Genomic DNA, 16,052 nt, shown 5'->3' with positions numbered 1-16,052 from the left:
GTGTTACTTTAACAGTATGTAATATTAAATAGCGTTAACACAATTTAAATATTTTGGGGTTTAACCACTCAAAATTTTATCATGAAAACTTATCTTTCCGGGATAAAAATGCATTTTTATTTTTTTAATCTACAAACTGTATTTGTGTGGGCTTAATTCTATAGCTCCTTTCCCATAAGATGTTTTCTCAACTACAAGTGCGATAAAGAATTAGTGGCAGAAGTGAAACATTTCAGTATTTGTCAATATCATACTATTGGCATTGACTAACAGAAGCAGTTTCTATAATGAGGACCCCTTTGAGCATGACTTTATTTTACAATGTATGAATTGCTTTTCAGGCTAGTTTCCAGCAAACCCTGTGTAATAGAGAAAGTAATAATTCTTGCATGTTACTTTGACAGGCTCATGCAAGCAAAGACCTGGAAGAGCAGTTGCGGTCTGTGTCCAGTGTGGATGAACTCATGACAGTACTTTACCCAGAATACTGGAAAATGTTCAAATGTCAGTTGAGGAAAGGAGGTTGGCAACACAACAGGGAACACTCCAGCTTTGACACAAGATCAGATGATTCCTTGAAATTTGCCGCAGCACACTATAATGCAGAGATCCTGAAAAGTAAGTACAGGACACAAACCATGTTCCAACACACAATAAATTAAATTCTGAAGGCTTTTCAGTTGTGTCAAAAACGTTTTAAAAGCTAACCATTGTCAGTAAACCAACCTCAGCAGCCTGATTTGATGTGTTGTCTATAATATAAAATCTTTGATAGTCCGCATTACCTAATGAAACAAATCGCTCTGTAGACATATTTTAGGTACATCCATTGTGAGAAAGTTGCTTTCTCAGCTCAGTACATAGAGAAAGTGCCTTCAGGTATAAGAAATCCTACTTTGTGAAGACTGTAAAAATTTTGCAGAAAGCAAAGGGGATGCTAATAGTTGGAGTCGTTGAACTGTTTCTGCTCATTTTTTGCAATTACATCATGGCTTAGTAATGCTTTCTTCTCTTATGCATTATGGCTTTAGGATGCCAAGTAATCCACTTGTAACTTTTCCCTGTTACAAGGGGGCATCTGTCATGATGTTATGCTAAAAGGAGAAAAAAAGGGCTTTCAACGCAATATGTCAATATCCTTTAGTGTTTCAGATTGCTTGGATAAAAATATATTAGCTTAACAGTTTAAACAAGTGCTTGTAGGCAGAGAAATGTAGGATTTATAGCAGAAGGTGTATTTTTTTACGTGATATTGGATATCATATATCTTAATGGAGACTTTAAAGTACACGTCAGGCAAATTTTCCATTTCTGGTGAACAGCCTACCATAATGTAGTGCCAAAAGAGAATAAGGGTCCTGCACAGCTGCAAGTCTCAGGACTGTTCAGTATAAGATTGTATTTGGTAAAAGGCTGTATAACATGATGTAAAATCTTTGCCTAAATTTGTGTGGATAATCTGGGCACAAGTATCATGCTTCAGATTAAATCACATGTTGTATATAATTGCTAAATAATAACCTTTTGCTTTCAATATTACCCTTGTAGTTAACAAACTAAACATTTAAATTAATTTCACATTAAGTGTGTAAAATTTAACATTTCTATTGTAGAGTATTTAAGTGAAGTACTGTGTGGGACTGTTTAAAATTACTTTGAAGAGATGTGCAATACTTCTTTAGACTTTACCCAAGATAAGACTTAACCCAGGCAAACGAGAAAGGACATGTACAGCTTGAGCTGCTGGCCAACAGGTCGAGGGAGGTGATTCTGCCCCTCTACTCTGTTCTGGAGTACTGTGTCCAGCTTGGGGGCCTCTAACATAAGAAGGATGTGCACCTGTTCTAGTAGGTCCAGAGGAGGGCTGTGAAGATGCTCGGAGAGCTGGAGCAGCTCTCCTATGGTGATAGGCTGAGAGAAGCAGCCTTATAGCAGCCTTCCAGTACCTAAAGGAGGTCTATGAGAAAGATGGGGAGAGATGTCTTGTAGCAGGGCCTCTTGTGATAGAGCAATGGTAGTAATTTTAAACTAAAAGAAAGCAGATTCACACTAGATATAAGGAAGACTTTTTTTTTACAATGAGGGTAGTGAAACGTTGGAACAGGTTGTCTGGAGAGTTGGTAGATGCTCTATCCCTGGAAATATTCAAGGTCATTCAAGTTTGAACAGGGCTCCTAGCAACCTTATCTGGTTGAAGATGTTCCCGCTCATTACAAGGGGGCTTTACTAGGTGACCTTTAAAGGTGTTTTCCAACAAAAGCCATTCAATGATTCTGTGTTTTAAGGTCTCCCTGTTAGGGTCCCTCTTAGCTCTGCTGTGACTTTTCTTCTGCTGCATGTCAATATGTCATGTTCCTATGAAGAAGAAAAATCAGGTAGAAGTTAACACAGAGAGATGTGTATTTCATTGACTATGGGGTGTGACTCTAGCAATGGATATTATGGTTCCAAAGTTTAAAAAGAATCCTAATTTACTTCAGGAGAGTATTGTTTTTAAACAGTTACTTTATAACACATGACGTTCCCTATAACTTGGCAGGTATTGATACTGAATGGAGAAAAACTCAGTGCATGCCACGTGAAGTGTGTGTGGATGTGGGAAAAGAGTTTGGAGCAACTACAAACACCTTCTTTAAACCCCCATGTGTATCCATCTACAGATGTGGAGGTTGCTGCAATAGTGAAGGACTCCAGTGTATGAACATCAGCACAAATTACATCAGCAAGACAGTAAGTTCTCACTCTTTTATTACAGTCCAAGTGCTACTTGCAAATCCATATATGATCATGCTTATTTTAAACCTTCTTATTGCTACTATGACAGAGGACAATATGTCAGCTGTTTTTTGTATGTATTTTCCAGACTAAACAGGAAAAACAGCTGAAGACTACCGCCTGGAAAAAAATGTTTAATGCTCTTTTCCCCAAAATATATTATTATCTTTTTTAGGGAAAAAATAAATTGTGATGTCCAGTTCTCAGTTTTGAGATTACCCATGAAACTTTAATCTATCCCTTTCTTTTTTTTGCATCTACCACTTACCTGTATGAGGCAAGCACTCTATGGAAAACTAGCCTATAATTTTATTAGTGTGGACTGTTGTAGGACATATGCAAACAGGATACGTTACAAATAAAGCCTATTAGGAACTGAGTTTTACTGTATTAAGAGATATTAGCATATTTGTTTTGTTGTAATGCATCTTCCTCCAGATATACGTGTGGGTTTTATTCTTCCAGTTCAGGGCTAGTGATCAGGTGTAGAGATCATGCAGTGAGCTTGTGAGCTGCCTTTAAAGGAGAAGCATATATTACATTATTTTAAGTAGCTATAGGAATTATCACAGTTATCTTACAACAACATTTTCCTCAAAAAACGTGTAAAAATAATCACACTTAAAACTGTTTGCCAGGGTATTTTGCTGTTGTTACGGTATTTGGTAGGGGGTTTGTTGTTTGTGGGTTTTTCACTTTTTAGTGTAAATGTTGTTTCCTCTTTCAACTAGATTCATCTGAAGATGCAGTATATATTTATAATGAAGATCCAGAACTGCATAGCCAGCTATAATATCATAGCCCTTGGAAATGTCACTCCTTTATCATGAAACTTTTTAGTGCTCTGAGGCTTCTTGAGAGGGAATTAGGAAAAAGGGACATAAAGAAAACAGAAAAAACTACTCATTTTTTTAAATGCATTTTCTGCCTTCATTTCTCATCAATCTGTTTGTCTGAAATGGTATATTTTACCATGAATTTTCAATCCCAAATTTAAGCTAGTGGTAGACAACTGTACAGCACAGGAATAACGTAACTCAAATAGCTTAGACAAGGAAAACTACAACACTGACTTTTCTCAAGCCCTGTTGTTTTTCCCATTAATAGGAGAAACCGTTGTCTTAATTTGTTTGTTACTTTAAGATGCAATTAATTCCTAAGTTACTTTGAGATACAAATATAATTCTCATGTTAAACCCCAAGAAATATGATCTTTTTTTTTTTCATGTATTGATGAAGTTTAGCTTGCTGAAACAAAGGATGATCTAGTCACAGAGAGAGTTGTTCCATGCAACACAGATTTCCTAGTCTTTGAGCACCATGTCAGTTTGGGGTAAATAATATCTTTCTCTTCATCTTTCTGTTTGTGTCTATTGAATAAAGTAGGTTTCTACCAAGTAGAAAATGTTTAGTAGTGAGTTTCCTTTTGAAGTTCTTGATGTTATTGGTAATGATACGATGTAGTTCTAGTTAAAGATTTGAGAGACTCTGAAAAGGAAAATCTTAAAGGTTTTATCACAAAGAAGAAAGAGGAAATAACATTGTTTTATTTTCTTACCTATCCTGAAAAAAACAGGTGATTTAATCTCTGAGTTTTCTATCTTGCTTCTGCTTTCCAGTTTTATCTTGTCCTTGACAGAATGCAGTTTAGAAAAACTCTTAATAAAGGAAGAGACCTATAGCTATATCTCTTCATCTGTCACCATCTCAAATAGTTTTAAAATTATGTGACCACAGCTTACCCTATATTAGATGAGAATTAGGAAGAAAAAACTATTGGATTCAAGACCTTCTGTGGAATTCAGGTACCCTTCACGTCTATTTTCACTACTGTTTCTCTATTATTTCCTGAATGAAATGGGAACAAATGATTAATATTGAGGAATCCTTTTTTCATAATTCACCATTTTTTAGCTTTATTTTTGGTGCATAAACTTCATAAGATAACTTCATAATGTTCACCCTGCAGAAAAAGTGCTTAATGGGAAATTAATTTTTCAGCTGGAGGTCTTACTGTGAGGGCAAGCTCTAGCATTAGTTCCAGACATTAAAGTATAAAGAAGGCTGATATCAGCTTTCATCAAAATTAATTAAAAATAAAAGAACTAAGCATAGAAATTATTTTTATAGGGGGCAAATCATTGATTGCTAGGAGGATGGACCAGGTCAGATGTTCCCAGATTGCCTTGTGGAACACTCTGGTGGTCCAGAGAGAGGTCGATAGTTTAGTTCAGGCTGTGTTCCTCCTTTCTAGCTACTTAATTTTATTGAGAAAAAAAATAGACAATATTCTGCTTTGCTTTTAATACCATCTTTTTTCCCACAAAAACTGTTTCTGTAGTTGCTAAGGGATGTTTATACAACCATGATTGAGATATGAGATAGTTTCTTAATTAAGATATAGAATAAGGTCTACAAAAACTTTTGAGGACCCCCTAGGCTAATTCATAAAATCCAGTAGACCTTCTCTATCTGCGACACTGCAAAACTCCAGTTTGTAAGTGGTGGCTTGTCTAGTAGAGGTCTATGGGGAATGTTTTTCTTTTGGTTTGTGGTGTAGTTGTGTTGGGTTTTTTTCTCTAATTTGTTATCAGTCAAGCAGCTGTTCTCTGTTTCCATGACAAGAATAATTCAAAAATTGGAACTACCTGGTGCAGCAACAGCCTGTCCCTCAGCTGCACTTTTTTTATGCCCCACCTATAGCCACTTGTTTATAGGTTGAAGGGAAGCAGGGAGCAGATGTCAAAGAGCCGTCTCACTCCATTCTCCCTCTTGGCTGGCAGGGTGACAATTTTTTGACTTCTTTCAGATCATTTGTTGTAAAGGTCCTAAATCTTCTTGTTTCATGATTACAGTAATAATCCCTCAAAGGAAAACATCTATCCAAGCAGTTCGAAATTAGATTTAGTGGAGCTTTTCTCACAGGAAACAAGTTAACACCTTGAAATTGTTGGCCATGTTTGAGATCTACATGGTGTTCCTTTTCAAAATTTGGATATGCATATGTCACAAGACTTTTCAGTTGTTTTGAGCGTTACTATTTATACCTTTTCGCATGCATTTTTCTGTGTAAGACTGATTATTGAAATTATATAGTAGGTACTATTAATAGTGGGAGATATGTAAGTTCCAAATGGTGTTTTTTGTAGAAATTTCTGGAAGAAAAAAAAAGGATTAAAAAAACCCAAACAAGCATATTAAATAAGTATTAAATTTATTACATCAGATAAATTACCTGTTGTTGTATCACACATAAGCCTTGAAGTACTGTCTTTCAAGAAAGTTAGACAGTAAAATAAAGATGATGTACCATCTCTCAAATAGTTCATTTTCATTCTTTTCAGTATAGGGATGTTTAGTTTTGAAATCAGTCTTATATCCTTACCTTAAAAATCTCCCCAGATACAGTGTACTCTGTTACACTGGTTATATTTGGCTGGCCTTACTGACACTTAAGGAAGTGCAAAGATCACAAGTGATGGAAACTTAAACTCAATCAGTTTAAGGGAAACTTGCCAAAATAAACTAACGTCCATCAGAACATAGTGTAGTTAATGTAAGTCTTGGAAAAAAAAAGAATATTCTATATTTGAAAAGTATCTAGAATGATAACCTTCCCTTATCCTGATAATAAAATAACAGTTTTGGATAATTTATATTTTATAAGTCAGTGAGCATAATAATAATTTTAAGTGTGCTGATGCAATGGATATTGGCACATATGATGATGGTGCTGAATAAATTAATTTAGCCACTGAAGCAAAGAAATACCTTGTATAACAATAAACAGTTTTTCTGGAAAGTGTAGCACAAAGTTCTTCTAGTCTAAAGAAGAAGCTATCAATGCAGTGAATCAAAACTACACACCTTTTGGGGCTTTTAGTAACCTGGTCTAGTGGAAAGTGTCCTTGCCCATGGCAGGGTGGTTGGAACATGTCTATAAAATCCTTTCACTATTCTGTGATTCCTCCTCCATTGAGGAGGAATACATGGAAGATTCCTATTTCAGGAGTTCTAATAGCGCTTTTGGTCACACACTCAGAGATTCCTGTCTTCTGTTACATTTTTTCTTTTTTTTTTCTTTTTTTTTTTTAAACTTTAAAGTCATACTAAGTTCTAGGTTGAGCACCAGACTCTTGTCCTACCCTTGTGTCTGTTCTTCACTCCATCTGTATAAATGGTTAAAAGAAGAGCACTGCCAGTGTAGGAACTGATAAGAGCCTACTACAGGGTGGTCCATGGGACCACACAGCTCTGGCCTAGAAGCTATTGCAAGGATGTCTGAAGAAATTACAAAGTGGGAAAGAAGGGGAACTGATGGATTTGGCGTCACAGTAATTGCTGGTTGCAGAATGTCAATGGCCAAGTCTGGCTGGGTGGAGTAATTCAGAGATACCTTTGCCTGGTGTCCTCTTATTGTGCTTCTCACCTGAGAACTACATTACAGAGCATGTGCACTGATCTTCAGGGATTTAAAAAAACTGACGTGTAAAAAAATGAAAATCCAGGGGGAAAGGGATTTTTTGTGTTGTTTTTTTTTTTTTGATAACTAAAATGCATGATAACTTGAAGCTGAACAAAAATCTCATGCAGTGTCAGATCTAGGCACCGAAATGCCATCTTACTGGGAGAGCCTGTTATTGATACACCCACCTATATCTTGTTGGGAAGGAACGAGGGAACCTTCTTGATCCAGAATTAGTGGGGACAAGATATATGGGTGCCAGAATGCTAAAAGTCATGCTAAGGATCCCAAGAAGAGGGAAGGGAAATCAAGCTTTGTGTGCTGGCTGAAAGGGAAGCTTCATTTAGGCTTAAATGAGGGAAGGTTGTCATGGAGAATTATCAAACTGTATGAAGACCTAAGGAGACAAGGGCCGAACACAGTACTTTGAAGGGAAATACTAAAAACATTGAGAAAGACTGGAAGATCTTTCATCTGACTTTCTGTGGTCAGATGGCTGAATGGCAGGAGTTGAATTCTTGTGAAATGCACTATTTATGGTTTTTACCTGTTCTTCAGTTACGCAGAGCTTCTGCGTAAATATGACTCAGTTACTGAGTCATATTTATGATTATTAGCTTCTGTGGAGCAGTTAGGACAGAGCTTTGTGATTTTGTGTGGTTTCTTTTTTTTTTTTGTTAGATATAATACTCTTTAGTTATGTGATCACATATTGCTTCTGTTCTGCTTTCCCCTGGTTTCCTGATAGTGAAGTGTTGGTAGCAAAAAGGTACAGAACAGCATGGGCAAATTGAGTCTATTTTTTTTCTTCTGAGTATTTGTCTAACTCAAGCAGTACTCATTTAAGGTACTTTAATTTGCTGTTTAATGTACCATAATTACTAACATTTCTCTGAAGACTGCAGGCAATAAAACCTCTCCACTTTGAAAAACTGCCCTAATCCCTAATATTATCAGATCTCATGTTCTTCTGGAAACTGAAACTCATTCTTTGTAGTCTTTCCTGAATGTCTATCTTCAGGCATTGATATCTGCGAGAAATGTCTTTTCCCTTTTGCCTGTAGTGTGAATTAGTTGGATTTTTACTATGATTTGAAGTTGAAAAGGAAGAGAAGATTTAGACCCCTAAGAGTGCAGTAAAACCAGATGTTTACTGAATGAGGGATCAGCCAGAAATATAAGCCATTTGATCTCCAAGAAGAGTTACGCAGTTGGGCAATGTGGGTACCAGCAATAGTAGCCCTAGCCAACAATGTTGCCAGAAAAGAAGAGTGGAGAACCAGCCTCATGCATAGATGTTATCCTGAATTTTTCACAGAAATATCATTTCTAGGTATTGACATTTGGCTGTCACATGTTGTCAACATACCCTATAGCGACAGCAGATTTTGAGCTTATTATTCTATTGGATGAGGAAGATAAGCAAAAAATAAATTAGATGTTAACGAAACCAGAAAGCATTGCACACAGTGAGGTTTTACCTAAATTGAAGATTCAAACACAACTTATGCATACTGAGAGTTATTCACTTACACTTAAACAGCTTCATTGAATTTAGAGATGCTGCTATCTCAACTGAAAGCAGAATATAGATTTTTCTATAGAAAGCATCTTATTTTCAAATGCCAGGGATTATTTTAACTGAATTATTTTTAGTATTAAATACATTTTCTGTAATAGACTACTTTTCAAGGGTTTATTTCTTTTGAAATATCTTCTTGATAGATTTTCATTATCAGAAGAGGAAAATATTTCTTTTCTCCAGTATGCATCAGAATACAGTATCCCAATAGCACGTGCAGACAAAAGTGTCAGAAGAACAAACCAATGATTCCAACCCCAGTATTTCACTTCCAGCCTTTTCATTAATGAAAATAAATGTGTTTTCCATTCTTTTTCAAAATGCTAGTTTATGTATTGTCTTAAGCACTTTACAAAAGTCAGGACTAGAAATGGGATACTATATATAATGTATATATAAATAATTGGCTATATATAGTTTTTTTACTTTATCTATGAATGGTAGCAGTTATTGGGGGATGTAAAATACATTACTATTAAGAGAATTTAGTTGAACAAACTGAAGCTTGTTCAGTCAGGTCAGGGAAGCTAGTCTGCCTTTAGTAGTTTAACTAGACCTTTTTTTCATTGCACCACTGAGGTGTTGGTGGGAATAGTTGTTAGCAATATTCATCTGTAAACTGATACCTTTCACAGGTGAAATGGAAGGATAAATGTAAATTAAGACAATTCGTGTTCACCATCATGTCCACTCACAATTGATAGGTTTCAGCCGTTTTTCCGAAATTTCTCTCAGTGATTACTGAAGCTGAACAGGACAGCTGGGCAGGGTCCTACCTCTTCTAGGTAGGTTGGAAGTGTAGCAATAGTCCTATGTTGCCGTCTCCAGTGGTCTGAAGTCTGCTATGCCTTGCAGCATGGCAAACTGATCTACTGCAAGAACAGAGGAAGAACAGAACATCCTCTTTTTTTTTTTTTTTTTTTAGCTGCAGTTTGGTCCATTTAAAGACACATGCTTATTTTATTTTCTAAGATTTATCAGTTCTTCCTATAGTGGGTTTTTATTTCAGCTTCAGAAAAGCAAGTTCATACTGTCATAAGAGCAAAAAAAACAAGATCCTCTTTTCATGTGCACTATTGTAATTTAGTTCATACTCTCTGTTCTGTCCTTCAATTCATACATGTCTTCTAAGATTTGGTTTTCTTAGAAGATATTAAATGTAATAAAAGCTTTTGCATCTGTAGATTCTTAGCTGTCCAGATTTTTAGAGGTCTCAACAGCTGTGCTGTCCTTCAGAAAGCACAGCTTGTTTCAAGAAAGGTAGAAGTCTGGCATACGTAGATGACCTTTGTCATCTGATTAAAGATCAGTACTTAAAAACATACTCAAAGAACTCAGCATGTATTTTTCTCAAATATATACTGTATCCAGAAAGGAAAGCTATTTTTCATAAACATGGTCCATTCTGTCTCTTTATGTACACCACCACCTTCCTCCTTTCCAATTTCCTAGTTTGTGCATTAAAACAAAATCTGTGATGGCCTTCAAATAGTTGGATATTTTTTACAGAAATTAATAAGTACATAAAGCGTATTAGTATGAAAATGATAGTTCTGTGTTATGTTTATTGCTCTCCTTGCATGAGGCATCTTAGTAAGAATGCTTTTTGTCATTATTTTATATTTTATTTTTTTATTATATTTTATAATAGATAAGGGTAATGGATCCAATATTGGTTTGAAAGGCAAAAAGGATTATAAATATTATAAAAAGTTGATTAGAAAGTCTCTTTCCAGAGGTCTCTGTTGAACTTAGTGAAAAACCTGGAGGTATGTCTGGTGATAATTAGACATTGATTTTATTGGTACTAAACCTTAAACTAGACATGGATTTCTGTCTTTATCTTAATAATGACTCAAGACCAAAATTTTAAGTGTTACTTATTTTGCAGATGGAACAAGAATACAGGTGTTAATATGCTTTGTCTAGAAGTCTTTATAATAATATAAATTCTTTTCATGGTAATACCCTAGATGGATAGTTTTTTTCAACAGTATTTGAAATATGAGGAAAGTATTTTCTCTTTTTATTTTTCTTCTACAGAAGTAAACATAAACCAGTTAGCATTTTAGCTTCTAGTGAGGGAAAAAACCCAACATTTAAAACTATATAAGGGATGTGGAACGTTTTTGCAGAAAAAATAATAGCATTGTCATCTTCTGTAACAGAATAAAATGAAATTTAATAGTTTTGCCATTTCAGTTCTTGTATGGTGACACTCCCAATATTAAACTTTTTTAAGGATTCAGTCACTAAATGATGTCAAAATCTTTCTTGTAAAATAGATAATATCTATTAGAGTTGATGATGCTTTATACAATTTAAGTTGCATAGTTTAAGTTATCAATAGTATGAGCTTTATTGTTGGCTGCACAAGTGCCCTTTTACTGCAGCTGCATGCTTGTCACTTCCATACTTCAGTGCAAGATGCTGTTTTTAGGTCATCCTGTAGATGTATTTCATATTTTGAAGCATTTAAAATTACCAGTATTTTCGTTACATTTGCATGCTGCCCATAGGCCATATATAAAGTTATTGATTATAAAAGAGCATTGCAAATAGATCTCAGCTAAAAATTAAAGTCTTGTTATACAGTCTTATCAACCCAAACTGAAATAATAACCAATGACCATGTTTTTAAAGGTAGTAAAGTCCCCAGAAAATGCAGAACTGTTCTTAAAAATATTTGGAAGAATGACTAAACACCTAAAATGAACTGCAGCTGTGTTCCTGTTTAGAACACTACAAAAAAACCAGTTTTTAAGACTTTGATCTAACGTATTTATCCTAACTTTTCAGGAGACTATTGATAATTGAGTCTTACACTGAAACCTACTCAATTTGAGAAAGTAGATATCCTGAATTGAAAACTGTAATGAGTCTCAGTGTTCGTCTGTTATCATATGTTCAGTTTACCACAAGGTATTACTGAAGTTATCTTTTTACCAGTTGAAATATATTTCCCACTAAAATTAGGATTTTATGAATTCACATACATGATTATTTTATCAGTAGTGGTTATTTCTTAATACCTTGAAAACAAATTAATAGTTCAAGATATATTCCATTATGGTAGGCATATAACTTGCAATGATACAAATACTAAAAAATTAAAAAGCTACAGTATGCTGCAGTTCTATAGTTATTGAAACAAAAGTGGTTTTATCTAAGTCCAATATATTCCTTTTTTTACACAAGCTCTTATAATTGTATAATTGATGTATTAGGTTGTAACTTACCCACTTTTTTATATTATTTTTGGTTTTCAGCTTTTTGAAGCACTTTCCAAATGTTTCACTTTGGATTTTTTTTTAAAAGACTGCCATTTTTGAAATCATCTCCTAGAAAAATGAGTTCTTTTTACGTTTTACACTTTTATGTTAAATGTTTTAGTGAACAAACAGGCACGTAAGAGAGTTTAATCCTAAAAATGTTTATTGTCATACCATAACTATTGTATTAATTTTGCACGTAATAATTATTTAGCAGTATAATTGAATGTGCCACTGAATGGTGGAGGAGAGCAGAAAAATGAACTTAATTTCCTTATAAGTTTTTTGGTATGTGCTTACATTAGTTTTAGTTGGACCATTACAGATCTATATAAAAAGTTCTTTGCTTTGCTTTCCCTTTTGCAGTTGTTTGAGATCACAGTGCCTCTTTCTCATGGCCCCAAACCCGTAACTGTGAGTTTTGCCAATCACACGTCCTGCCGATGCATGTCCAAGCTGGATGTTTACAGACAAGTTCATTCTATCATAAGACGTTCCTTGCCAGCAACACAAACTCAGTAAGTATGAGACTTGTCTTCCCTTTCACATTATGAGCAAGCCTATATAATTAGATTATAAACAGTGCTGGAAGTTTTTATAGTTATGATAAGTGAACTACACAGTAGTAGTAGCAGAATGCATTGTGCAAGGGAGCTACCATATTTTACATTAAGAGAATGTTTCTAAATTAGCATTACCTTTTTATCCAGGAGATAAACTAGAGTGAGATAATTTAAAAATTAATAATAATGTTGTTTGTGGGAGTTGTTTGATGGAAAGAGCTGCAATCCAATTGAGACTTGAAGGAAACACCAGCAAAATCAATTTATTTTTTTAAAAGTAGTCAAGAAAAGCCAAAAAATACTTACCTTTGCAAATAAGTAGGAGACCTCATTTCTCTCTCAATCCGTATTTTCCTAGTTAAAATGCTGTTTTTTAAAAAAGGACTATTTTTTATGGAATCTTTAACTACAAATCTTTTGTGACAGTTTCATATGCCAGAGATGAAAATAAAATGGAAAGGGAAAGTAAAGGGTTAATTGACACTCCACAGGATTACCATATAGATTTTTTTTGTGTGATTTTGAATTGAAAAAGCCACAGAAGAAATCTGACACCAAAACAAGTGTTATTAAAACACTTGAAGAACTCCTTCCTTCATTTAGAGGTCTGAGTAATGATTTCATGATATATATGTATTTAGGAGCCCAAAAATATATAATAGTCTAATGGTTGCTTTAAGGAAGAACCAGTTAATAGAAGCTGAACTGGAATTAATTTTAGACATTTTTAATAAGGTGAGTGAACAGTGCAAACTTCTCAGAGATGTTAAGCTAAGTATTTTTCTCTGTGGTTTCACTCAGTTTAAGTCTGGATGTTTTCTGACGCATTCCAGTTAAACTCAGATTGTATTCTCTTTGAATACGAATCATTTAATTTTTTCATCAAAACATAGATCATTAACAGTGGATTGGAAATATATTAGGAAATTAATCTATGAATTTTTTTTTAATCACATAATTATCAGATTATTAAAAAAAACACAAACCTGAGAGTCAATAGTAAAGTCAAATTATGCTGACTGTTGCCAGCCTCTTAGTGTTTCCATGTTAAGAGCTGTTTTAATTACCAGTGCAAGAGTTATTCTAGCTAGGAAACAGCTACCTGTAGTTGAGGGAGGTGGGTGTACAAATACAAGGCTTTGAACAGCACACAGGTACCTGTCTGTTCTGTGAGTAAGGAATCATGCTTCAGCAAAGATAAGACAAACTAATACTAGGTCAGCATATATACAGGCTTTCTCTACTGTTCAGTACTCATTCTATGTTTAGAATCTATGGCTTTGTACAATAAAACAGAAAAAAAACCATAAAATACTAAGTTGAGTGCTTCTAGATTCTAGAAAGGAGAGACATTTGCATGTTTCTGGTGGGTTCCTGGATGGGTTTCAGAATCCCATTAGTGTTTTTCTAATTTGTAGTGAAGTATTTCTTTTCAACTTATTTTTTTCCTTAACATTTTGATTTATAGGTTTGAATGCTAGTGAAGCTATTATTAAGCCAAAACTTGGAAATCTACTCTCTTGTCACAGTGGCAGATCTGCATGTGTGCATGTATTTATGTACATGCTCATTTTAACAGAAAAATATAAATTACTTTCTTATGTATTACTGAAAAGAAAAGCCTAAGAGTAAAGGCTCTGGTTTTAGGGTAGTAACCCTTGGGATTTAATAAGAATTCAAGGCTGGATTATACCAAGATGCACAGGCATGTCGTAGAAAGAAGAGAGAGACCACATGTAAAGTATAATACAAATAGTTTATATTTTTTATATAAAATATGTTTTCTGCATGACTTTATCCTGAGAATTAAGGTCTAGGTCTTTGCCTGTTCTCCCACTTTTTTCCTTTCTTTCCCCCCTTCTAAAAACTAATAGCTGTTTCTATCTACTTGTGGAATGGAGGCATGTCAGTTGGTATTAGCCAGTGTTTCAGAATACATCCTGGATTAATGGTATTTTAAGTAGTACTCTACTCCATTTATATGGAATGTCATCAAGACATGTACCTGAGTTACAAAATTGTCACCCTATTTTAGAAGTTTAGTGATTAGAGGTAGGGCGGAACAGAGAGGACTTCAAGATACGTAATTCAGATCAAGTCTCTACAATTACCTCTTTGTCTCAAGACTTTTTTTTTTCAGTTGAGTGGACAATAATACAAAAAGAGGTGATGACATTTTCTGCAAAGTGGTTTTGCATCTGATTTTTTTTTTCTAGCCTTCCTGAACTTTTCTAAAATGTCATTTTAAATTTTCAGCCAATTGTCTGTACTAGAAACCAGAGTAGAACCTGTAAACAAGCAGCTCCATTCCTTTTGCTGGGTGTCTCCAACCCTGATACTGAAATTCATTTAATTCTGTCCGAGTTCTGGTAATTTGGGCTTTGTATCAACATTGGTCATGAATTCACATGCGCTTGGTGTTTTCTTCATACTGTCACCTTGGTTTCCTCCTCTAATTAGTTTTAAACACTCCCAGCTAGAGCCAGGCTGCTCCAGGTGTGAGTGTGGGGGTTTTTTGTTCTTTAATTTTATTTTTTTTTAGCAGAATAGAGTAATATGTCTGTAAATTATCTTTACTATTTCTCGAGCAGAATCAGGAGGCAGGCTAAAGGAAACGTGCCAAGTGAGGGAGCAAGAGTGAGAACACTAGTGGAATGAAATCAGAAAACACCAGTTTCATAAAACATGAGGCGATGCAGGGTGATGTTAAATTACAGCAGCCTTTACAATCGGAGTGGTTTAATGTGTTGGAGAGGAGCGGTGTACTTGAGTGATGGTCACAGAATGTCCCAGCACCTGCATTTTTGAATGTATGACTAATGGTGCTCAGGGGAAAGAAAAGTGCATCAAATGTGTAATATATGTGTTGCTTTAACAGATTAGGAGGATTTTAGAAATACTACAGAAACAATGAATAAATGACACAGCCTGGATGGATGAGGTGTATCAAAGTTGTAATGTCAGCTCTGATGATAAAGAAATTGCAAGCAAGGAAGATGGGATAACACACATAAACATTCTATCTGTGGCTCACCCACTAGCTCAGTTCACTCAATCTTTAAAAAGGCAAGAGCCGCTGCTTGAATTTTTTGCTTTTTTGGGGTATAATTACCTTGGCTGCAAAACTCTAGCAGATAAAGAGCAGAGAAAGAGTTAACTTCTGTATTGTCTTTTATTTCCAAAGTGAAGAGCCATCACCGCTGACGTCCATATCTTTAGGTTCAAGAAACCTGTCCAGAATTTGAGTGATTAATGAGAAAGTGTCAGTTAATGACACATAACTTTCACATAAAGGGGAAAAGAATCTGATAAACTGATTGTATTTTTTAAATCAAAGCTTTGTCTACAGCATTCATTCAGAAACTATTATCTGCTGTCTTGACATCTTATGTGTA

General features: G+C 34.9%; 1 protein-coding gene across 3 annotated transcripts in view; it reads left to right on the top strand.

Moving 5' to 3' along the window:
* Positions 1-16,052, top strand: part of VEGFC (vascular endothelial growth factor C) — a 79,933-nt gene that overhangs the window by 55,647 nt on the left and 8,234 nt on the right. For all 3 annotated transcript variants that reach the window (XM_017816490.1, XM_017816492.1, XM_017816491.1), the window contains exons 2-4: positions 405-618; positions 2,540-2,730; positions 12,461-12,612. In XM_017816490.1, coding sequence (XP_017671979.1) covers positions 405-618; positions 2,540-2,730; positions 12,461-12,612 — 557 coding nt within the window. The remainder of the gene's footprint in view (positions 1-404; positions 619-2,539; positions 2,731-12,460; positions 12,613-16,052) is intronic.

Source organism: Lepidothrix coronata, unplaced genomic scaffold (assembly GCF_001604755.1).
Source record: "Lepidothrix coronata isolate B3197 unplaced genomic scaffold, Lepidothrix_coronata-1.0 Scaffold56, whole genome shotgun sequence".
NCBI classification, from domain to species: domain Eukaryota; kingdom Metazoa; phylum Chordata; class Aves; order Passeriformes; family Pipridae; genus Lepidothrix; species Lepidothrix coronata.
This window is presented reverse-complemented; position numbering and strand designations above follow the sequence as displayed.